The sequence below is a fragment of the Catharus ustulatus genome, chromosome 7 (assembly GCF_009819885.2).
Source record: "Catharus ustulatus isolate bCatUst1 chromosome 7, bCatUst1.pri.v2, whole genome shotgun sequence".
NCBI classification, from domain to species: Eukaryota; Metazoa; Chordata; class Aves; order Passeriformes; family Turdidae; genus Catharus; species Catharus ustulatus.
In genome coordinates, this window is record NC_046227.1 from 32,039,363 (window position 1) to 32,064,588 (window position 25,226).

Consider the following 25,226-nt stretch of genomic DNA (forward strand, 5'->3'; position numbering starts at 1 on the left):
ATGGGAACGGGATGGGAACGGGATGGGGATGGGCGTAGGGATGAGGATGCGGACGAGGAAGGAGGCAGTGATTTGTCCTGGGACGGAGATGGGGATGGGGGCGGTGAAGTGAATGCTGATAGGAAGGGGGTCGGTGATGGTGACAGGGATATGGATGGGGACAGGGATGGTGATGGGGACAAGGCTGTCCCCCGCCCCTCCCGCGGCGGGGCGAGAGGCGGGCAGCAGCAGCAGGGCCGTGGAGCCGCTGGCCGAGCGGGTCGATGGGCCCGGCCCCGGGCGGGGCGGGCGCTCGCGGGCTCGGGGATGGATTGCCGCTGTCCGGCGCGGGCGGGCGGTGCCGCCGCCGGACGGAGCGCGGGGGGCGCCGGGCCCGGCGCGGCCTCAGGTACCGGGAGCGGGGCCGGGAACGGGAGCGGGGCTGGGAACGGGCGGGTCCCGGCGCTCCGCGGGTGGCGCGGGCGAGAGGCCCCGCAGGGCTGAGCGGGGCCGGGCCTGGGAGGGAACTTTTCCCCGTGGCCGCCCGGGCCGGGGCTGTGCGGTGCCCCGAGTGTCGGCCCCGTCCCGGGAGAGCGGCGGGCGGAACGCGCCCCCGGCCCGGGGCAGCTCCCCCGGCCGCGCTGGGGCTCTGGGGGGTTCCGCTCTCCCCACAGCGAGCCCGGACCGGCCGTGAGCAGGGAAGGGACTGCGCCCCTGAGCTCGGCTCTCGCCAGGCCACGCCTCGGTGCCGTGTCCTGCTCTGTGCACTCCCTGCAGGAAAGACTTCGGGCGCTGGAGCGTGTCCGGGGAAGGGCAGCGGGGCTCTGGAGGGTGTGGAGCACAAGTCCTGTAAGCGGTGTCTGAGGGAGTTTAGCCTGGAGTAAAGGAGGCTTTGGGGAGACCTCAGTGCTCTCCACAGCTCCCTGACAGGAGCCAGGTGGGCGTCGAACTCCCCAGCACCAGTGACAGGACAAGAGGACTGTGTAAGCTGCGCCAGGGGAGGCTCAGGTTGGACATTTGGAAGAGTTCCTTTACAGAAGGGGTGATTAAACCATGGAATGCACTGCCCAGGGACGTGGCGGAGTTACCATCCCTGGAGGTGTTTAAGGAAAGCCTGTGCCATGGTCTGGTTGGCAGGGTGGTGTTTGGTCATGGGGTATTCGATGATATCAGAGCTCTTTTCCAACTTGATTGATTCAGTGATTCTGAGCTGGCACCGCTGTCCTGTCTCCTGGGGTGTCAGGGGTTCATGCTTCTCCTGCCGGGGCTGAGGCTCCGTTTCCTTTTCCCCTGCAGTTTTCAGTTCTAGGTGTGAGTGCAGCACACTCATTCTTTCTCCCCCTAGGTCCCCAGGGCTTGAGCCAGTATCTTTTTTCTTAGCCATCCACTTTTCTCTGAGTGCATTAAGGAGACTTACTCATTTCCTTCTCTTTGTTCCTGCTACTTTTCCCCAAAGATATCTGTCGGCAGGAAGGAGACCTCCATTCACTCTGAGTGCGGTAATTTCACCAATTTCTGCCTTGCCTGGAAGGCTCAGCTTCCAGCTGCCACCGTGTCTCTCTGAAAGCTGTCCTGCTGGTTCTTATCAGGGATCTGTGTCTGTATATCCTGTGACAAAGCACGATATGTTTAGTCCTTGCCCTAGACAAGATTAGATCTGCAGCATGTGAAATGGATGTCATTTGTAATCCTTACTAATGTTAAATGTGGAGCTGCTGGTGGCTGAGAGGTTGCTCTGTACGTGGTGAAGCTTAGAGGCCTTGGCAGCTTGACATGGAGTTTTTTCTCCTAATGCTGCTGGACAAGAATAACAAGGAGGTCGGTGTCTGTTTTGCTTGTCAGCTTTCACTCTGCAGACCTGAAACTTGGGTGTTTGTAACTCATTGCAGTCAGACTTCAAATGCAGTAGGGTCACAGCCATGCTGGGGGTGCTGCAGGAATTTCTGGGAGCTGTGCTTGGATAGGCTGGGAGCTGGTAAGGGCTCTGAGGTATAAAACAGATTAATATTCTACAGTTCTAGTTCTGTATAGGAAAATTGTTTGAAGTGTTTCATGAATTTTCAGTAAGTGCAGAATAGGAGGCTTTCATTTCATTCATTAAAACATTCAAACATTCATGTTCTTTTCACTCCTTAGATACTCAGATCCAGCTGTGCCATGGCAGTTTGATAACATGACTGTTACATACCTCCAGGTTCCTAAAAGCTCCTTATTTTGGTAATAAAATCAATGTGTTTTCTGTGCACACTTTGGTCTTATGTAGCTTCTTATGTAGATGGGAGCAGTGATCTCTACTTGCAGAACTCAGTACTAGCATTGAAAACTTGGTTGCTCTTTTGGATCTTTTGCCTCACTATTTTCTAAGATCTTACAGGAAACTTTCCTTGAGTAAAAATGACAGGGCTGCAGTGAAAGTAATAATCATGTTTCACAAGGCTCAGTTTTACATCACCTCTGAATATTCTTTGCCTTTGCTCTCATCTCCTGGTACCCTTTGGAGATTGAGTGGATGTTAGAATTGTATTAGATTAATGTTGCTTTAATGTGTGCTTACAGATTTTACATATAAATGTAAATAATTTTACTTTCAGTTTTGGTTTTTTTTCTGGTTAAAGGGAAAGCAGCGTCTCTGTTTCTCTTATCTCAAAAACAATCCAATATGAAAGAAGGATCACCTGATGACAGAACATGTTAAAAGGGGGAGGAGGTTGTATCCCAGAACTTGTATTGTTGGAGCAGCTGGTATAACTGGAAAGACTAAACCCATTTATTTTGCTTGCAAGCTTTATCTTGATATGTTGTCTTTCAAATATTATATGAAATAATCTTGAGTAAATACAAGGAAGAATTTCCAGTTGACTTGCTTGCACCATGGCTTGTGACTGAGATGCTGTTCTGTGTCTTTTGGCATTCTTGTTACGTCCTTTTCTTCTATTTTTTGCTGGCAGACGGGAGAGACAGGCTGTGTGTCTTCTCCTGGAACAGCAATACTTCTGTTTTGCAATGATTTGGCAACTCTTTGGCCTGTAACATTCTCTTCCCTAACTGTCAGTGCAGTAAAAGTTTGTGAATTTCATGTGATTTTCTATTTTTGGGTGGAACTTTTAATGTGGAAATAATCTGCACAAAGAAACACTTGATGCTCTCCAAGTAAGATTGCACGTGAAGTATCAGTGGTGCAGATTTATTTCCTGCCCTCAGAAGTTGTTTGTTGCATGTTCAGGAGAGGAGAGTTGGACAGGCTGCTGAGCCTGTTTGCTTCAGTGCAGTCAGCTGTGTGAGCACACACCTTAGACTACACACTGAGACTGCTTTTTATATTTTTATATTTTTTGATATCATAAATTGAAGTGATGACTTCTTACATGATCTAGAGTACTGCAGCTTTTTAAAATCACAGTACAGTATCATGACAAGAAAATTTTTAATGTTTGTTTTTCAGAAGATCTTCACGTAACTGGCTGAAAAATGGTTCTGCAAGATGACAGCAGCAACTCTAAGACTGTTGGAATGGTAAATAAAGAAAGAAAAGAGACTTTAAAAGGTCTTGGTGCTGTTTGCTGAAAATTAGAATGATATTAAGAAATGTCTTAAATGAATATTCCTTTAAATGTCAGACTTGAGCTGGTATGTTTAAAGTTACACCATGTGGAAAGCATATTTATTTCCTAATAATTGAAACAAAGGGCAAACATGCTGAAGTTTTTGCTCTATTAATGGAGTAGAATATGATATTTACTTTTAAACCATAGTTTTTATTGCAGTGTCTGTCTCCTGATGACTTCAATTTATCATAACTTTGTGCACATGATAAATTAAATCTTCTGTAAGGGTAAAACCCTGCAATAATAATGCCAAGGTTGTGGCTTCAATCCCTGTGCCATTCACTTGAGTTGCACTTTACAATCCTTGTGGGTCCTTTCCAACCCAAAATATTCTGTGATTTTGTGACTAATTGCCTTGGTATTCAATGTCTACAGTGAGCTTTGTCTTTGTGGAGTAGAAGATGGATAATCATATGCTTTTGTCTTAAAAAATGCATCTTCCAGTTTTTTGGTTCCTTTAAGCAGTCATGATCATTTGATAAACTGTGGAAAAGGTTTGAACTTGTTGTGTGCAAATGTTGATTTCAGTGGGGGCTTGAGGTCCCTCTTCATGAGTTATCTCTTAACCTAATAGGTGAAAAACATGAATTTAGCTATTGCTCTCTGTTAACAGTTTAAAGACTCTCAGCCATGATTGACAAAAGCTAATGATCAAAGAGCTGATTTTGGGTAAACATTTAATTCTGTCCTTGCTACTATTTCTGTTTGGGTCACTAATTTGAGACTCCTTAGCATAGTGTGTGACTCCTGTTGATTCAGGATATCCCCAAAACAGAGGTTAATTTTACATTAATAATAACAATAAAAATTCCAGCACTTCCAGGCAATAAAACTTATGGCTTTATTTTGTATAATGTTTCTTTTCCTATATAACACTTTTTAAGTGGATTTTATTGAATGTGTTTACAGAATATGAGTTTAAAAATTAAAAAAATGTTTTATGTAAGGTGATGTTTTGTTTTAATACAATAATGATACTGTATCCATTTAAGAAAAGATACTGGACTTTCACAAGATGTATCATGGAGGTGCTTTATCTTTCTAGATTATTTTAAGGCCAACAAGCCTACATGTTCTTCCATTACCTTCCCAGTTCTAATGTTTAAATTATTTGCTTAGGAATGTACACTATACTTTCTCTGCATAGTTTAGAAAATCAGAACTTAATATCATCAAGTTCTTGTTCCTCATGTGAACCTACTGCAGTTAATTAGTAAGGAAGGGATTGTTGTTCTCTGTCAAAAGTAGGTGAGGATCCTGTTTTCTTGCAATTCAGGGCTGCCCTGCTGGAATTTTTGATGCAGACCATTCCTTAAGGCTCCAGATCTGTATGTCCCCAACATTTAGGACTTGAACTGCAGAAGACACTTGTGGAACTTGAAATTTTAGACAGTATTTTGCAAAGATGAGTGCTTAATATATCTATGCACATGATGTTTCACACTTTGGGTTTTTTTTTGTTTTCTTTTTTAGGAGACTATCTTCACTTTGACATGAAGTGTGAAGTTTGTTAGTCACCACTTTTGTTTCTTTTTTACAGTTATTGTGAAAGGTAATATGAAAAAGGTCTTATTCTTGTGTGTTCATTTCCATCAGAGCTTATTACCCTCAATGTATAGAAGCCAAACATAAAAGTGTGGAATTGTATTTCATTGCAAGCTCATGAGTACTAAGTGGCACAATGTGTCTGTCAAAAACTTCTCAAAATTTCAATTTGTCTTTGCATTTTTGCTTTTTGTGTGACAGTGTTTTAATTCTGTCCTAAAACTTAGTATTTAGGTTTCAGTAGGCTTTTGAATTTCTGCTGAACTTTACAGGCATTTTAGTATTGCTGCTTGGTAACTTTTTTAGTCAACTACTAGCTTGAAGGTGCTCCTGCTGTACTTTGTAGCCACCTTTCCTTGTTAAGCTTTTTTCCTTGTTGGGGAAGGATCAAGCAAAGGCTGTATTAGGCACACAAAAACGTTAAACAGATACTTGGTAGTCAGATGAGAAAGTAATAGCTGCTCTTACTGGAACATATAAAACATTTCAATATAATTATAGGCTCTTGATTTAGAATTTTAACATTACTTATCAAAGATACAGAAGAAATGGTGTAAAATGCACATAGACTGTGAATAACTTTATGTGTAACCTCTTATCTAAGAAGTGCTGGATGTTTTATCATCCTTTACTTCACCACTGTTGAGGGATTTGTTCAAGCCTAACGTAGACAAGCTGAGTACCCGATGAAACAGCTGCAGAATGTGAACGTTATCTGTGCATGATCTCTGCTCACTGGGGGTGCTTTGAAACAGCTTGTGGTGAGAGCAGCAGAGCTGGAGGTGTGAGGGAGCATCTGATGTGGAGATGTCCAGTTGATCAGGCTGCTGCCATTGCCTCCTGTGTCCCCAGCCACCTCTCCCCTCCTGCCTGCAGCACAGAGCTGGTGGAAGGCTGCAGTGCTTTCTATTTCCACATTAGCTGCATATTATGCAAACACACAAGCAATTTTTAGGCTATATGTAATATAACTTCATGTAATGGCTTGTAGGCTATTAGTCATAATAAAATGAAGGCAAAGTTTGTAGAGTATAATTTGTAGTATCTGTTAAACCAATTCCTAAAAATTGAAAAAACCTTTATAAGCTTTCAAGCGTGAAAACCTTTATGGTTTCCTCAAGTTTAAGATAATACATTTATTTGCTCTCTCTTTGAGAACAAATGTTTTCTCCTTTATTCTGTCTCAAGTAGAAACTATAATTCCTTGCTGAGTCTTTTATAATTTTGCCTCTCTCTACTTACAGATTTCTGCTTTCTTTTGTCAGTCTCACCATTTTATCAGAAAAGCAGGGTAATTATCCAGAACTGATGCCCACACATGGAATATATCAGCATAGATCTAGTGTATAATTATACTTCAGGAACTCTGCCTGTTCATTTTTCTTTTGAAAGAAGCCTTTTAAGAAATGGAGGAAAAAGTGTCAAGATTTGAACATGGCAGAGCCTGTATAGAGAAATGAGTCAAAGCAGAAATCAGTGCTGTGATCTCCAATGTGCTTGTGTATATCTGAGCATTTAAATCCTTAATCTGAGGAACAGGCTACTCTGGGAAAAAGTAATGTACCTTCCTCATTTACTGAGGACATGGTTACACTGTCTCTTTCATAAATAATTTTTAAATAATTAAAAGAAAGCAAGTATTTCTATGTTGACACATGTGGAAAAACAAAGTTCAATTTAAATGTATGAAACCATATTAGCAAAGCAGATGACCTCTGTTTACTATGAAAGCCAGAAGCTGCTCTCTGAAGATGAGAGCAGCTGCTTAAACAGTTCCTTGAGCAGTTCTCACAGAGATGGTGTTTGAATTTATGGTATGCTCTGCCATCTGTAGTTAATGAACTCTTAATAAATTGGTTCTTAAAATATATGCATAAATAAGTGAAGGTTAATGATAGAAATACCACATACAAGTCTGACTGACATTCATTAGTTTGTAAAGGATTCTAGTACAAGAATGAGTCATCAGTCTCTGTCACTTGTATTTGAAGCTTTTCAGCAATAGAAATGAAAGTTTTCCTAAATTTAGGCCTTCCATAAATTTAGGCAGTCCAGTGGGCAGCTGTTAAGCTGTGTAACAAATCTGAATTCCCTTGTAGTAGCATTAATGGATTTTTGATTGATTTTTCACTAGAATTTTTTCATATTTCATAAATCACCAAATAACTGTGTATTTTTTTTAAATTCAGCTGCATGTGTAGTCTACTTTTAAAAATTTGCGATGATTTTATTTTCTCTTGAATCACTTGTTGTAAGGGTTTATAATTTACCCAAATGTTTTCCTATGTCTTCTGAAATATTTGCTGAATGCCTCCAAGTTTAAACATTTATCTGACATTTGTCACAGCACATCAATCTAATTTATGCTATCAGGTATCTGAAGTTACCAAAATATAGTGGTTTCAAATTTTGCAGAAATTTTAGTGTGAATTCCAAAGAGACATTGTGTTTTACCTACTTTTTGCCTACTTCATTACTAAAGCAGTTGATTAAATCTTGACTTTGCAAAAAATTATTTCTAGTTGTCTCTAATATCTGAAATTTCCTGCCAGATCTGTCAAAGATCTGCTTTTTAACAGCACAGCCATGTGTGTCCTTGCATATTATATGTTCATGTGTATGACACATTTACTCCCAGTGTTTATTTTTTTGTTTGTCACTGTAACATTTTGTGTTTTATTTCTGTGTCCCTCTGGCCCAGGTTCCAAATGGTGTGGGTTTTTATCATGAACAGGATGAGCTCCCAGAGCAGTTCATCTGCTCAGCGCAGGCGAATGGCTCTAGGAATTGTCATTCTCCTCCTGGTTGATGTGATCTGGGTGGCCTCTTCAGAACTCACTTCTGTAAGTATTGTTCCACACATTTTAAAGGAAAAATAAACAAGAAAGATACAGCACAAACATGGTAATCAAAAACTCATTGTTTCATCAGCCTGAATCCACTAAAACTTAGAGAGAAGTTCAACTCAGTGCCTGTTTGAGACAGAAGTGTTACTGATGGCTTAAAAATTAAACAGCATAAACTCATAACTGTACTGTAACCAGGGGGTTTATTTTGTTATTGCCATATCAATTAAAATAATGCCCATATGGTTCCCAGGAATTAGTGAATGAGATGTAACATGGCTGAATATTGTTGTAGTTCAGAACATTCCTAAGTCCAGGATGAAAGGACTCAGGTCAGGGATTTAAACCCTGTAATTTTATCTAGTTCTATGTATTAACCATATAGAAACTGTTGCGGTATTTATTTCATGTTAAGTTTTAGCACTTAAAACAGAGCTTTAGCAATGGAAATTGAGTTTTTGATAAATTCCAATTCAGTTTTCTGAGCTGTCATTAAGTTATGTTCTATATCAGTTTTGAAACAAAACATATACAAATGTTTGTGCTTATCATGTGATATTAATAAAATATTTTTTGGAATGGGTTGGTGGAGTCACTCTTGATACTGAAGTGGTATTTAGCCAAAGTAATCTTCTCTAATTTATGATTAATATGTTATTGCTTATAAAAGTGATCTGCAATGTATGTAAATGTATTTTCAGTGCTATTTGAATTCAGTAGCATATAAACGTGCTACAAGTAGTTTTCCTTCTGTGGCATTGTTTCTTACAAAAAGGCTCCTTTTTGTTGCCATTGGAGGTAGTTTGGAGAGGGTTCCCCCAGAGCAGGTAGGGCCATTTGGTTCCTTTGGTCATCCATGCCAATACTCACAACTCTGTTATTTTGGGAACCAGATTGTTCTGCATTGTATATTTACACCTGATCATTCATTTTCTGAATTCTTACCTATTTGATAATTTTGGATACTCCTATTGTTTTCTTTCCACAGTATGTTTTTACAAGGTACAACAAACCCTTTTTCAGTACATTTGCAAAAACATCCATGTTTGTTCTATACCTCTTGGGATTTATTGTTTGGAAGCCATGGAGGCAACAATGTACTCGTGGGTTTCGTGGAAGGCATGCAGCTTTTGTAAGTATTCTAGCTCTGCAGATGTTCTGATATTTGTCTAAGTTTGCACAGAAGAAAAGTCCCTTAAAATAGAGACTAGAGAAGAGCAAATGTTCCATATTTGAGACATAAACTGAATCATGCCACGGGAAGACATGGCAGCCGTAGCAGTTGTCACATGTAAGGATGAGGGGCAAGAAAAAGCAATATGAGACATGTCAGGAGTTGTTAGAAATGCTCTGCTGGGCCAGACCGTTGGTCCCTGCAGCCTGGCTTTGTATCCTAGGCAATTGCAGAGGATAATTCCTCTTAACAAGAGCTTGTGAAACTCACTGAAGTCTCTTGGATCCCTTTAACTCCCTCAACATCTGTAACCAATGGAATCAGAACTTGAACTTTGCAGTTCATTTTTAGCACCGACTCTTTTTGTCTCTGGCACAGCTATGAACTGTTTGCTGACTGTTTTGAGGGACTTAAATTTAATAAGGATGGTAGAATTATGTTTTTGTTGTTATTAATATTGGGTTTTATAGCTTTTATGCATGAGTGACCTTCTGATGCCCATTCCGGGGTTAGGCATAGTTTGTGCTAGAACCTTAAATTGTTCTTATATGACAGAAATATTAGGGGTATTTTCCAAGACATGCTGGAAAGAGTTGTTCTGTGCCAGTGTTTCAAAATGCTGAACAGCAGCACTCAGGAAACAGTAAAGCATTTGACCTGATACTAATCTCACATCAAAAAAAATGGAAAATATGATCCAAGAACACGCTGTTAATCAACATGTCTTTATAGAAAATAGCTTGTGTGAAAGAAACTGACTTTATATTTTCTGGATTGTTAGACTTCACTGTTAGTGACAGTTGTAGGGGCAACATATTTGAAGTGTTACATAACTTTTATATTATTTTTTTCTAAGAAAAGACAAAACACAAAGAACCACTAAAAATTGTTTTTAAAATTCTTGAATTAAACACATAGTGTTTAAATCTGGCTGATATCTTGATATCTTTTCTCCTATATCAGCCTTTAATACCAAGTGCTTGTGTGTAATATAGCATGTGTTAGACTTGATATTGTTCAGAATCTTCATAAAATAATTTGGGAATAAACAGAACTTAGTTTCTTTGCTGACAGTAATGAAATATGGACTGGAATGCAATGAGTAAGAGTGCCCAGTCTGTCACATGTTGTGTATGGCACTCATGACACTGCTACTGGAATCCCATTATTCTTCTTTTTCAAAAGAACAGTGCAGATAGGACCTTAATATACTGTTAGAAAATTCCTTCCCCCTCAAGGGGTGTAGTTAAATATTCAACTCTGTAATTATTGCAAGTGCCTTTATAGTGTCTTGTGTTTATTAGTCTGGAAAACACATCCATTTATATGGTTTTATTTCAATGATTGCTTGGATAAACTCACACCTTACTTTTAAGTTCTCTCCCACATTAGAGGCTTTACTTGGTGGGTTTGCTACCATCATGGTAGAACAGCAAATATGGGAAATATGGGTTTGGTAAGGTGCAGGAAGGAAGAGGGAAAGGAACTTTGCCTCAATGAAATGAAGAAAGAAGCAGCTTGTTGTTAGTAAATGCACAATCATTTAGTGGGGATTGTGTCCCTAAGACTGAATTTTGCAGGTTTTCTCTGTCTAAGAGCCTCATCCTGCATTATTACCTGGTTTAGTTGAGTTCAGTGGAGTTCTTCAAGAGGTACTTCAAGAGGGATTTTTCAAGGAAGTACTGAAATTATTTACTGAACTTGTAAGTCCTCTTGGTATTGAGGAGGAGTGCTGAGAGGAGAGAGAGAATTGTGACAGAATTATGAAAAAAGTGATAGAAAGCCTAACTCTTCAAAAATTTCAGTTACTAATAACTTTACCTTGGTAGTTTATTACATTGAAATTTCTGTAATCAGTTTGCAGATGCTGAGGGTTATTTTGCTGCTTGTGCAACAGATACCACTGTGAACAGTTCTCTGGTAAGTGCCTTAATTTATGATGGTCAATGCTTTACAATAACATGGCACAACTATCTTGACCTACTGTTTATAAAATATGGCGGTTTTAAATGTAATAGGTTTTGTCAAAGGGGATTGGCAACTTACATACCTGTATGTTACTAATAAGTACTGCAAATAATGGTATTGCTTACTATAAGAAATATGGGTTCTCAACTCAATAAAGCACTTATTGAATGTTTCTGTAGTAGTTTGTCAAAGAAATATTGTCTTCTGCAGAGGAAACCTTTACATATTCAACTCAGTACCATCTCTGTAATAGAGTGGGGGAAGCAATTGAGTATTGCAGATTACTCTATGGATATTTTATACAGAATTACTTGAAGTGACATTTTTTCAGATGTATTCCTCATTTAATTCTTGGGGAATTTTCAACTTTTTCTGTCGTGTTTAAGAATAAAATCTTCTTGGCCTCCTCAATTCATTAAGATCATGTCACTCAAGAAACTTGGGCAATTTTGCATTAATTTAAACATCTACCAAAATTCTTGTCCTAAACAAGCCTAAGAAAATCCAGCTACCAGAGCTTTTTCATTACTTCATTTTTACAATTTATTAATTTAATCTAAACAAATAGCTTAAAACTTTCTTTTTAGCAAACATTTTGATTGCTTGAAATACTTCTAAGTACCTTATGTATAGTGGATCTTTCCCAAAGTTTTTTGATGTTTAGGCCTAGGGAAGAAAATAAAGGGTTTTAGAGTCATGGGAAGAAAATGTACAAAAATTCACATACTCATACTTTCTGTATTTCAACATTTCTGTTTATAATTTGGGCAGAAGCTAAAGCTAATGGAATATCTGTGGTATTGATGACTTATTTTGTAATTTTAAATCAATAAGTGTGAATTTTCTGGCCATAAATTTTGTGTTCATGAGGATACACACAAAAGAGCACAGTTCTCTTTTAGTGCTCTGTTTTACCAGTATATGTAACATACATATTTTGTATGTACATGAATTTTGACAAGTCTATCCACTGTGTGCAGACCTGCTTTAAGTCTGGTTCTCTTACTATTCACCAAGTTTTTCTTTATTTAGTTTTCTAATTCGCTAAATAAATAAACTGGTTATAATTTAAATGTCCTGCTTAACTGTATTTTTACTTATGCTGATTCGTTGCAGAGTGAACCTTTATATGTTCCTGTAAAGTTTCATGATTTGCCAACTGAAAAAAACGGCAGTAATAGTAGTGATGCAGAGAAAAGTGAGTAAAGACTTTTGGAATGCTAATGTGATTTTAGTTCTTTGGTAAAGGAGTTACTTTTGTCTTTGTTTAGTATAACTGCTGTCATGTTGCAGGACTTGCTTCCCCTTCCCCCTCTCCTACTTTTTTCCTTTTTTCTGCTTTCCAAAATCTCTTGTTGCATGGTCTCATATATTTACTTTCAGGCAGAGAAAACATAGGCCTGTCGTTCAGTTTACCTTTCTTGGTCACTACAGATGCAGCCTATGTTTCTCTCAAGGGACCAACTGGGTTCAGTACTTGTGATTCTTTCCTTCTGGGCTTGTAAGCAGCAGTGAGTCAGCCTCTGGAAAAACAAGCTATTGTCCTTTATAGAGCAGGAGCAAAGCAGTCAAAGTAAGAATTTTAACAGTCTATGTGCATTCTGGTTTTATTTAAGCCTCACTATCTTGTGATAGTACCTGAAACAGGCCTGACACTGTCCCAGACAATTGTAGAAAGGTTGGCTTCAAAACATCCAGTTAGCCAATCCTCAGCAATAGAGTCCCTGCTTATCAAAGGGAAGCTCTCAACTTCTACATGGCACACATTAGGAACCACTTTGGTAGGCTCTGCTTCCTGTGGTAACATGCACCAGTCACTTCAGAACTGTTCCAGCTGCAGCTTTCCCTTTGCTTTTTTAAGGAAATTAGGTATTGTTTCACATTGATTTAGGCTAATATTTGCCTGTAGTGTTTAGTGTAATGTTTTCTTTGTGGAGGAAACTAATGATGCTAAAATCACCTTCTAAATAAAACCTGATCCTAGCTTGCAAGGTTGGTTAGAGAGTGGATTTCAAAATGGTCTCTGCTAAGCTTTGAGGTCTGTTGGACTTTAATCTTCTGAATGAAACATTGTCCTTGCAGTTAGGTATAGTTGTGTGCAGGTTTTTGGCTATTAGACAATTAAAGAAAATCTTGTATAGTGTAGTGTTTTTCAAGCCAGAATAATTCCTGTCAAAAAATGTGTTACCTTTTGTTGATATTTTTGACAGGGAGCAGGGGTGGTGCTTTTCAGTGAGGTTTTTGTGGGTGGACAGCTCACTGATTGAAAACAGTAATTAATTGTGCTTTGTCTCATTAGTGGCCTCCTGAATAGCAAAATATTAGTTTAATAAATCACAATGGCATGTCTTCTGTTTGGATAAGAACCTATTATTTGTGCAGTAATCAGTGGTGTGTTACAATATCATAGTTTAATTGCATATTGCATTTGCTCAAAAATGTAATAATAATATGAATATTTTTTCTTTTTTTTCCTTTTTTTTTTTTTCTTTTTTTCCCTCCTGTCAAGCTCCCAAGAAGCCTCGTGTGAGGTTCAGTAACATCATGGAGATCCGGCAGCTCCCATCGAGCCACGCGCTGGAGGCAAAGCTGTCCCGCATGTCCTATCCAACAGTGAAGGAGCAGGAGTCCATCTTAAAAACTGTGGGAAAACTCACTGCAAGCCAAGTAGCAAAAATTAGCTTTTTCTTTTGCTTTGTGGTATGTACTCCATTCTTTCAGAAAACTTAAGTATGTTTAAAACTTGTATCATAATAGTGAATAAGTATTGAGATGACTTGTGTTCTTGAAACCTTATTTTACAAATGTACCAAGAGAAGTGAAACTTTCGTTGTGCTGGACATGGATCTACAAGATTTAATTCTGAATCTGCTGGTAGATGTTGGTGCTGCATCATGCCTCAGTTCTGGGGGCAGAGAGAGATTCTAGTGGCAGGACTTTTGAGACAGGAAAATGTAGAGGACAGATCAGTGATACCTTTCCCAGAAGCACCTTCACTGATACTGCCAAGTGGTCTCTATGTAGAGTGGACTCTTCATGGCTTTTCCTCAGGAAGCAGAGCTATTTAAACATTATTGTTGTTGTTACTATTATCATCAATAATAATAATACCACTAATGCATGTACCAGAAAATAGTTGTGTAATTTTTTCTGGAGTAGTGTCCTCCTGTCCCAGACAAATCCTGTTTATTCTGTTCATGGACACTATTGGAATGTATTTTCTTCTTGGACTTTATGAGTATTTCTACATAAGACTAGAGAGTGGTTATCCCTTAGAATATAGCTGAGATTTTATTAATGAGATCTCAATCAAGAAGTGAGAAAACACTTGCCATTTTATTCCTTTGCGGAGAAATTAATAAATATTTTTTTAGGCATTGAATGTAAGAGATGCTTGCTTTTTACAGTGGAGATGTGTGCTGGTTTTAAGTACTCTAAAAAAATCTCATTAGGCTGGCTAATTGTCACATGCATTACTGATTTATTTTTTTGCAGTCTTTGTGCTGCAGTTATCATTGGAGAAGCACTCTGAAACAAGTTATAAGTACCCTTAGTTACTACAGACTTGCTATTATAATGTCTTTTAATTATTTTTAAGTTCTGAAGGATGTTACTTTGTTATTAAACACATATTTGAATGTGGTTGGTTTGCTGCTGTCTTCTAACGTGCCTTCCACTTCAATAGAAGTTAGAAGTCTCTTTAAGCTAAAAATATTGTTCTGATTTTATTTTTGGTTAAATAATTGGTTTTTTTTCTTAAAGTAGGATTTTATTGCACTGAGAAGCTTAAGCTCTGTTGTTGCTACCCATATAATAACAAAATTTTTTTTATTTTTCCCCAGTGGTTCTTGGCAAATTTCTCTTACCAAGAAGCTCTGTCAGATACCCAAGTTGCCATAGTTAATATCTTGTCATCAACCTCTGGTAAGTTTTATTTACACCACCAGATGTGCGTTATAGGGTTGTTTATAACATAAAAATCTTGTCACAATGGATTTGTGTAACATTGTCACCTGTGCATTTGACCTAAAGACATTAAATATGTGTGTTTAGAAAACTCATTTTGTATTTGCAGAGGGTTTTTGGGGTACCTTCATGATTCCCCTGCTTTTTGTGTGTGTTCTTCTGCAGTTACATCTGTATCTTAAAGAATATATTTGAAGTGTAATAGTTTTGAGGCTGTGTATTTTCTGAGCAAACTACTGGCAAAACTTGATTGTATAAACTCCTCTGAATTTCTCTTTCAGGGCTTTTTACATTAATCTTAGCTGCAGTCTTTCCCAGTAACAGTGGAGATCGATTTACCCTGTCCAAATTATTAGCTGTTATTTTAAGGTAAGATAATGGGAGGGAACATTTGGTCCAAAACTCCCTGGTGCAGTGGGAGGACAACTGTACCTGCTGTACCTGTGGTATCTGACAATAAATAGTACCCATCTATTTTTAAAAATCCTTATTTCACAGATGAACTGAGCATCTGAATTAAGTATTTTTAAATGTTTCATATCATGAACCATTTCCAAATCTCATTTTCCTGCAGGAAATTAGATTAATGTCTGTTGGAAATAGATGAACTTATTTTGTTGTTGTTTATTTGTGGTTTGTTTATTTTTGTGTAAATGGTGAAAAAGGAAGAAGTTTAACACTCAGTATTGTCAGCCTGTTTCATTAAATGAATGGTACATTGTTCTGGGAAGTTAAAAGTGGGGTTGGTTAGTTTTAACTTGGGATCATGCCTTAGCAGTTGAGAACTCCTTTTGACTTTCCAGGAGTGGGTTTTGGTTAACTAAACATGCCTGAAGATAGAACTGTATATTTGCTTTTCTCTTTCTTTTATCTGTTTTTGTAAAGAAATTCCTGAGTTCAAGCCATGTTTTGCATTTCTTCTTTTTTTGCTAGCATTGGTGGTGTGGTACTTGTTAACCTTTCTGGATCTGAAAAATCTGCTGGAAAAGATACAATAGGTATTTACTTATGGGTTTTAATCCTGGAATATGCAGTGATCATTACCATCTTCTGACAGTACTAAGTAGTCATACAGTAAACTCTATATCTCTTATTCATTTAATCTCTTATTCATTAACATTTCACACTGTTTTTGTAGTTTCAACTTCTAAAACTTGCCATTTATGATAATTTTCCATCCTGTGCATATATTATGAGAGTATTTACATTTTAGAGCTTTCTCCATTTTCCCATGTTTTTCATTTAGTAATGGATTCTGTAATCAACAGAGGTTTAGGAGAGTTGATCCTACTGTGCATAACATGTTTGGCATATCTCAAGGAAGTATTTTTTCTCTTTTTCCAGGTTCCCTTTGGTCTCTTGTAGGAGCAATGCTGTATGCTGTCTACATAGTCATGATAAAAAGGAAAGTAGATAGAGAAGATAAACTTGACATACCAATGTTTTTTGGTAAGACCAAAAGCAACTCTGTTGAAAGTTGTAATTCAATGTGTGATTTAATGATTTACTTTCAGGCACTGAACTGTCTGGGTGGTAAAGGGGCTTAGGAAAGCCAAGGAAGTAGAGAAAGCCTCTTACTCCCATGGTTATGAGCCCTTTAGAGACTGGTTGTTGAATTGTTTCTTGTTTAGAGCCTTAACATAAGGAGGTAACTTCCTGGAGGAATGCAGACAGCCCCACTGACTTAATGAGATTTCTGATTTTTATTTTTGTTTCAGTTTCAAACCTGTAAATACCTGATACAAATTTAGGTTGTTAATTGCAGGTTAAATTTCTTATATTTGTTTCCTTTGAAAGATTTAAAATATTAGTTCATAGCTGCTTTTCTATGTGCACATTGTCAAAATAGATTTTAGCTGAAATTTTGGTTATGTTGAAGAAGATTTATTGTGATTTACTTAATACTGTTTTTATATTCAGGTTTTGTAGGACTGTTTAATCTGTTGCTGCTGTGGCCAGGGTTCTTCCTGCTGCACTATACTGGGTTTGAAGCATTTGAGTTTCCCAATAAACTGATATGGATGTGCATTGTTATAAATGGCCTTATTGGAACAGTTTTGTCAGAGTTCCTCTGGCTGTGGTATGTACTCCATACATGGAATATATTTCACATCAATTATCTTTCCTGTGTTCTCAGATGAGATGTAAAATTGCCTAGGTTGGGGTTTGTGCCCTTTTCTTCTTTCTCTCTGCTTGTGCACTTTTATCATTGTGTCACCATGTCCTGTTAAGACAACAGCTAACTTTAAAAAGTAGCTGATGTGTTCTTGTAGTAATTAAACTACTGTGTGCTTAGCTTATTCCAGAATTAACATTTGGAGACAAAGAGACTTTGTGGTTCAGAGTTGCACTAGCAAAAGGAGAGTGTGAGTTCTGTTGTAACAGTTTTGTGACAGTACTGCAACAAAAGATCAAGGTGCAGGAGTTCCACAAAAACTTTTTGATTTTTTTAGAGGGTGTGGATTTTTGTTTGTTTTTTCAAGCTTAAAGTAATTTATGAATTTTAATAATTTTTTTGTTTATTGGCAAATTTTTGCACCAGCCCTAGCTATAAATGCATTGTAGCATATGTTCCTTTGCAGTTGAACTTGTTTGTTGATAGACTATTTCTGTGGCTGTATCTAATCTATAAGATTAGACTGCAGCTCAGTATCAGGGTCAGGTTAACTGTAATTTTAATATAGGCAAAATAACAAACAAACAAACGCATAAATCCCCCAAACCTCAAACATTATATCTTGTCCCAATACTCAGAATGATATTGCAGACAATTAAAGAGCTACTTTTACTTCCAGTTCCTTTTCCCTAGAGTTTTGGATTGGGACTAATTGCAGAGTTTGTGCTGATATCATTCTTTACCAGTCCAGTGTGCCACTAATATAGTCTTCTCTATTTTTTTTGGAAATAAATAATATCATTTAACCTACTTATTTACTCCACCCAACCACCACATATTACCAACTAAATAATGTAGGGATAGATGTGACTCTTTTTTTAACATGCTGATAAATTTTTATTGGATTCTGTACCATTTATTCATTTACAGTTTTCTGTGGACAGGTTGGTTGTAATTCAGAAGCAGTCTCTTATACTGTAGAGAAAATCATGGTACAGAAACAAAATGCAGATTTTTCTAGATGAAGTTATTACATGTGAAATAGGGAAATTTCCATCATCTCAAAAGATTGGTATGGGAATTAAACCTCAGCCCAGAAGACATCCATTGCCTAGTTAAGAATTCCATGCACTTTCACAGATGTATGATGGAGTGTGATGGTGTGAGTTAATTTTTGTTTATTTTATTAAACAGTAACTAACAGTTCATCAAATGTCTTCCTCAATTGATGGATTACTTTGGTTGTCTTTTAAGTTAAGTAAGAACTCATTATTATAATTATTATTTATTATCTTTCAATTTTATAATTTTATTGTCTTTTAGGGGATGCTTTCTTACCTCATCACTGATAGGCACACTTGCCCTAAGCCTTACAATACCTCTGTCCATAATAGCTGACATGTGCATGCAAAAGGTAAGGTACTACTAAATTTTGATCATTGTTTACAGCATTTCTTCTAATTAAATTCTTTTAGGCTTGTACTTGTTTATTTGGTACAAGAATTAATGGATTCCAAGAAATTGGAATGTTTCCAGCCAAAAAGAGGCTTTGCTGTTCAAAGCAAAGTGTAAATTGTAATGAGTATTTTTGGACTTCTGAAAGTTAGTGCATGTAAAAATGGAGTAAAAAACCCAAACACAACTTGTATTTTGCTTTTACACCAGGCAGTGTGGAAAATAAGTCAGAAAAATAAAAGGATAAATATAAGAAAAGTCAAAAAGAGTTACACCCTGAGTAAATACTTTTGTAATGAACATGTGATAGGCAGTATGTTCTGTTTGTTTTACCTGCATATTCGAGCATGGAAATAGAGCAAACACTGCAGTGATTCCAACAATAATAAAACATTTGTATTTGTGTTGCTCTTAAAGCATCTGTAATACACACTTGAGGCATAAATTGTTATGGGGTAGTGGATAACTTGTAATAACTGTAAAGGAAACAAGGAATAAAATATCTGTAGACTTCTTCCCCAAAATTCACTTTTGTGAGGTCAAATTAGGTTTGTATGTGAGCTAATGTTGGTAGTAAAAAAAAAAAAGAATTTTTTATGTAGGTTTGTCTGTCAGTACACATTTTAAATATTCACAAATGTGTTTGCATGTGCAAATACATTGGTAGAGATGTGTATATATATATAGTTACATATATCAATATATGAAAATATTAGGTTGTCTTCTGAAGTGATTAATCTAAACTTTCTTCTGAGATGCACTGAAAAATGAATTATGCTTTTCCAATTCCCAGTAGACAGCTTAATCTCTAGGCTGTTTATTCTGAATAAACAGAATTTATTCTGAATCCAGATCTTGTAAAATTAATTTATTCTTCATGTACTAATGCAACATGGAGGCATTTCAAATAACAGAAACATCTCCAGAGCTCTGTTGGATGACTTTCAGCTGATGTTGTAACAAAAGGGCAAATTACCTTTTTAACTCATGTGGTGGGAAGTAATTCCTTTCTATCTATTGCTAGTATTAGAGGCACAGGTGAGGGACCCTGATTAAAGGCAAAGTGTTGCAGACTTTGAGGTCTTTAGCACAGGTGTATTTGTGAAAGTCTGTCTCTGTCATAATGGAAATATCCTAAGCCAAGCCCTGTGCTCACTGAGGTCTCAGGTATCCACAGCTCAGGTGACCTGACAGAAATTTTAGCTTCCAGCTTCAAGATGCCCTGTTAGTGCCTCTGGCCAGCCTTGGTTTTACTTAAAATAAATCTACACAAGAATGGCACTGGCATGGCTAATAATTATGGAATCATAGAATGTGTTTAGCTGGAAGGGACTTGTCAGGGTCACCCAGTCCAACTCCTGGCGCTGCTCAGGACACCCCAGGAATTACACCATGTAATGTAAAATTGAAATATCAATACATGCAGCCTTTATGTGACTGTCAAATAGCATGGTAATTATACAATATTCATAATTATTAACTTTCTGAGTATTTATTTTTCTATAACCTTTTAACACAAATCTGAATCTTAGGAAATTGCAAGCAGGTTTCTAATGACTAATTCCTTTTGGCACCTTATGTGTTTTGAGTTTCATTAGAAATCAGTTAGGAAACACAGGGGTAACAATTGCAGTTGATGAGATCTTTGAGGAGGATCATCAGTGCCAGTACCAAAGCTGAATCTGTTTTCTCCAAAGTCTTCAGTTTTGGATCTTTTCTCCACACGGGGGGGCCGTGCCCATGGCTCGTGGCTCTGTCATCCTGAAAGGCAGGTCCCAGGCTCTTCCTGTCCTTGTGCCCTTGGTTTGGAGTTACAGAACCATGGAATGGTTTGGGTTGGAATGGACTTTAAAGATCATTGCTTTCCAACCCATGGAATCTCTAGGAGACTTTCTCCTTGGCACCAGAGACACAGCTGAAAACCTAAACCAGAGTATTTGGAAATAGCAGTCTTCATTCAGCTCCCAGTGCAAACAGAATATTCCATTGTAAAGAATGGATCAGTGGGAACAGGTTATGCAGTCCTTAGAAGAAGCAATAGCTATAGAAATTGTACCAAATAACTCACACTGTTGAAAATAATTCAAACTGCATCTCAAACTTACAATAATAATCATTCCAAATATACAACATGTCAATTCTTTTTTTAAGCTATTGAGTGAATGATGTTTGTGTTTCAATTCCAGGTGCAGTTTTCCTGGCTATTTTTTGCAGGAGCAGTACCTGTATTTTTTTCATTTTTCATTGCAACTCTCTTGTGTCACTATAACAACTGGGATCCAGTGATGGTGGGGATCAGAAGAATTTTTGCCTTTATTTGTAGAAAGCATCGAATTCAGAGGTAGGGCAGTCACAAACTATAATTCTGTCTCTTTAGCCTTTCCAATACCCTGCATTCTTTTATAAGCCACAATATTTGCACTCTGTTTATTTTCACCTGATTTTGTATTCAGGTGTAGTATTTTCTTAATAGCAGTAGTTGCCAATCCGTGTATTAACTATGTAGTGCTCAGAAAAAGGGAAGATGTGAAGTCTGTTTGCCTTTTAAAAGAAGTTTCCTAGTGGTTGTCAGAGTTTTTTTTTCCCTTAATGCATCTATGATAATTTATTTACCCAGCACATGCAGTGAAAATTGTGCAACCTTGAGTACACTTCATATAATTAAGGAGTCTTTGTATGTTTTTGATGGCTAAAGTTCAAACAGCTGAATACTTGGTGCTTATGTTGACTTCATAACAACCAATTTGATATTACTGTAAGACTGTAAATAAATGTGTTTCTTTTAAGAATGCCAGAAGAAAGTGAGCAGTGTGAAAGCCTCATCCCTATGCATAGTGTTTCACAGGATGGAGACAGCTGCTGTTCATAGACAAAAGGTAAACCTTTAAGAAACCTCAAATAATGTACAAAAAGGAGTAGTTCTCATGGTGGCATTTGTGTTATGCATGTCACATTTTTAAAGAGCATGCAGTCAGTCTTGTTCTGTATTGATGGACAGAGTTTTAAAGTGTGTCTTCAAAGTTATTGTTATTACTTGTTGCCAGGCATTATTCTCACAGTTCTTGGCCAATCATTTTAAAATGTAGTTTTTTACTAAAGAGTATTACAAAGTTCATCCAAAACTGGATGTGAGTCAATACACCAGAAGAACCATACAACTTCTTGGCATAGGGGATGTGTTTGGAAGACATCTAAAGTAATTAATTCACTCTTTATTGCTGTTGGGGTGTCAGTCTGGGCTACTGCAGCTCATGAAAAACACACACCAGAGAGAAGCTTAAAGAACATCACATGACTTTGTTACAGGTCCAGAAAGTGGAAAGGAGCCCTGTGTTTGTGGTTGACAAGAATTGAGTTGGTAAATTCCATTAAATATTAGGCTAAATATTTCTCATGATAAGCATAGGGAAAGTAGGCTAGAATAGCTGAAGAGTTTGCAAAACACCCCACTTTAAAAGGAGGTTACAGAAATCTCTAAAAGGAACATTACATGGTTTGGAGCATTAAAGCAAAGTTTAGGACTCTCCTAGCTCTGTGCTTCAGGGTTTTCAATAATGCATGCAGAATTACATGAGAAGTATATTGTTATTCTCCAGTGCTACATAAATCTAAAAATGAAATTAAAAATATTCTAACCAAAACAGTAACTGTGATGTCTTAAGACATGGAGTTATTTCCTTTGTTAGTAAGATGGAAACAAATACTGATGGTAATTCCTCTTTTGTAATCCTGAGTTAATACCCCTATAATTTTTTTTCTTCTTCTTCTTCTTCTTAGTTTAAAAGTGGAATGATGCCCAGCGAAGAGACAATCTTCTGGAAAAGTCCCTAAGGAATCATGTTTCAGTGCCTATTCTGAATTTGTAGTAAAAATAAGAAGTTTCAGTTCTTTTGAAACTCTAAACTTTTTCTCTTTCTTGCTTTCATGTGATTTTATAAATGAACAGATTTACTACATGCCTGTCACCATAGGGAGTCTTAGTCCATCTGAGCAACCAACCTGCCTTATCAACTTGAGCTGGTGACATTACTTGACAAAAATCAAGAAAGCAAATGTCGTTAAGTGATTTCTTTCTTTTTTTAAGTCACGATTTTGTTAAATGCTGGACAATATTATTTTTAAAAGATACTTTAAAGTGAATTATGTAAATAAGTTTGCAGGTCATCAAGTCTTACAGGCTTTCAGATGAAAAGCTAAATAGATATGTTACCTGTAGTAGGTACAAATTAAATTTTTTATGTTGTATAAACTATTTGCATATTAATAGATGAAAATAGAAAAATAATTTATTAAGTGCATTCTTATAATTACTGAGGCAGGATCTTTGTACGGTCCTGGAACACTACATATGTAATGTCTGAGGCCATTTTGAGTAGCCTTGTAATGGCAATGGGTGCTGATGTTTCAAAATTAAAAAAGTTGCCCAACAATCAGGAATGCTTAAAATTTCAGTGAATGGTAAAATATTCCTAATTGCGATATGTTTGGGTATACATTCTCATACATATTTTAAAACAGACTGGTTCTGTAATCCATTCTCAATCCCAATTGTCTCTCAGACATGAAAATTTTCATGTGTAGCTGCCACATTGTGAAAGAGATCAAATTAATTGTGAAAGTTTTCAGTCAGTGGGTTGGCACTACACTCTACTAAGCAGTATGAAAAAGAAAGGTGTTTGCATTGATTTTTCTTTCCCCCCAGCTGTATTAATAAATTTATTCTAAAACTGATAATTATCTTCCTTCCACTGCAGTGTTTTATCCTTTTTAATTCAGAGAAGCTATATTAATTATATTCAGGAATATTTTAAATTAGTCAATGCCATTTTTCAGCTCCTGGCCTATAAGGCACTTAGATCAAAGTTAATTTTGACTTTTGATGGATTTTATTTTTTCTATAATGAATGTAAGATGGATTTTTTAGCCAGGAGTACTTTCTTCCACACAACAAGGTTATTAATAATGTAGGGTATTTCTACTGTCCCTCCACACAAATAAAGAAGGATGACATAGCAGAAATACCTATTCATGTTTTGGCACTCAGTAATCATCCTTCCAAAAGCAATTTTGGTCTTTTGGTAATAAAACTATTATTTGAGAGGGAATGCAGGAAAGCAACATGCTTGAGCTCTACATTTATAGAAGAATTCAAGCCAGCAGCTGGAACTCAATATAAGAAGTGTGTGTAGAGAAGGAAGACAAAATGAACCTGGGCTATTCTGTTCAAATATTTAACCTTCATCAAGTTTTGCCTTCCTGATTTTAATCTACTAACTTTGGTGACCTGAGGCATCTCTTTAAGATGAGGTAGTAAGTCCTTCTTGGACACTAAAATAAGAATTTAAAAAAAACAACAAACCAACTACAGCAAAACCACAAACCCAAAAGGGACAAGAAAGTTGATTAAATTTCACAGAAGTAGAGGGGTCAGAAATGCAGTATGTCAAACTAATTTTAGTTTGGTAGAATTTTCAGGCATTTTTTGATCAGTGGAGTTTCCTTAGGTTTTGGATTGTCCTTCAAAATTACTACAAATTTAGAGGATGTTTGCTTTAACTTTTTTTCAAGAAGTATTATTAATGCCTAGTCACAAAAAAAAGTCTCTTTTCTGTTGATGAAATGTTTCAATGAGATCCTGCAGAATATTTGATAGCAGGCATTAACTCCAAATTTGAATCAGCTGGGACTTGTGGCATCAGTGCATTAAACCTGGGAAATCCTGAGTTTGCTTTCAGATGGGCAATGACAGTATTTGTAGCAAAATTTTCTATTATGCTTTTTGCAGTTGGTCATGCAGACAGGATTGGATCTGTGATGTCAAATATGCAGTTGTTATTTATATTTGCCCTTATGTTCATGGCTTAAAGTCAAAGATCATCACAGCCTCTCCTGTATATGACTGTTAATGTGCATTGCATTAGTTTGAGAGGTTAAGAAAAGAAGTACTAAGAGAATATTCTTCTATTTCTGACCCCAGGAATGCTGAAGAACATTCAGTAAACTCAAAGTCAGGACTTTCTAAATGTTTTTGTTTTTAACAAAAATGTGTTAATTTTTTTAAAATAAAATATGAAATATTTTTATCTCCTGGCACTAGGTAGCTTAAGATGTGTTTTTGCATTAAATTGCAGTTCTTTAAATAGTAGGAACAAAACAAACTGTCCTTGCTGAAAGGATTTTTAAACAGTGGTGCCCCTGTAGTTACAGGAAATGTTACACTTTTAATTACAGAAGCTATGATATATAACATTGTTCCTGCATTTAATAGAATGTGATGGAGTTTTTTCTACAAAACCTTGTGATTTTTAGTACAGTGATATTTTATAAATATAATGTCTGATTTGAAATGTAAATTGCATAGCTCTCTAATGGAGGCTTGGTAAATGCACAAGAGATTTAGCTTTGATTCTCAGGTACCTCTGATGCAATGGAGACGTGCTGGGTTTTCCTTCCCCGTGACACAACTGGAATGTGAAGGAGCTCTCATGAATGCTTTACCTCTGTGTGGTAGTGTATATTGTCCATGCTCTTACTGTTTCAATTTGGGAGTGTCTTCATTCTGACTTCTTGTA

General features: G+C 37.1%; 2 protein-coding genes across 2 annotated transcripts; both read left to right on the plus strand.

Annotated features, from left to right (window-relative positions):
- On the plus strand, positions 1-483 carry LOC116998997 (merozoite surface antigen 2-like). Its single transcript, XM_033065270.1, has one exon. It carries the CDS (start codon positions 1-3, stop codon positions 481-483), a length of 483 nt encoding a protein of 160 aa, XP_032921161.1.
- On the plus strand, positions 340-23,996 carry SLC35F5 (solute carrier family 35 member F5). The gene is made up of 17 exons (XM_033064888.1): positions 340-388; positions 3,422-3,492; positions 5,058-5,136; positions 7,831-7,972; positions 8,964-9,107; positions 11,007-11,069; positions 12,234-12,315; positions 13,627-13,817; positions 14,960-15,041; positions 15,365-15,452; positions 16,017-16,081; positions 16,428-16,532; positions 17,004-17,163; positions 18,523-18,613; positions 20,841-20,995; positions 21,442-21,530; positions 22,432-23,996. Exons 4-16 carry the CDS (start codon positions 7,838-7,840, stop codon positions 21,521-21,523), a joined length of 1,443 nt encoding a protein of 480 aa, XP_032920779.1. The 5' UTR covers positions 340-388; positions 3,422-3,492; positions 5,058-5,136; positions 7,831-7,837; the 3' UTR covers positions 21,524-21,530; positions 22,432-23,996.
- The last annotated feature ends 1,230 nt before the right edge of the window (positions 23,997-25,226 follow it).

What these genes read in the sequence shown, in the direction of transcription:
- LOC116998997 (XM_033065270.1), top strand. Translation starts at nt 1, where the DNA reads ATGGGAACGGGATGGGAACGGGATGGGGATGGGCGTAGGGATGAGGAT.
- SLC35F5 (XM_033064888.1), top strand. Translation starts at nt 7,838, where the DNA reads ATGGTGTGGGTTTTTATCATGAACAGGATGAGCTCCCAGAGCAGTTCA. An exon ending in GTGGAAGGCATGCAGCTTTT is followed by an intron (nt 9,108 to 11,006) that starts GTAAGTATTCTA and finishes TTCTGTAATCAG; the next exon opens with TTTGCAGATGCTGAGGGTTA. An exon ending in TAGTAGTGATGCAGAGAAAA is followed by an intron (nt 12,316 to 13,626) that starts GTGAGTAAAGAC and finishes CCTCCTGTCAAG; the next exon opens with CTCCCAAGAAGCCTCGTGTG.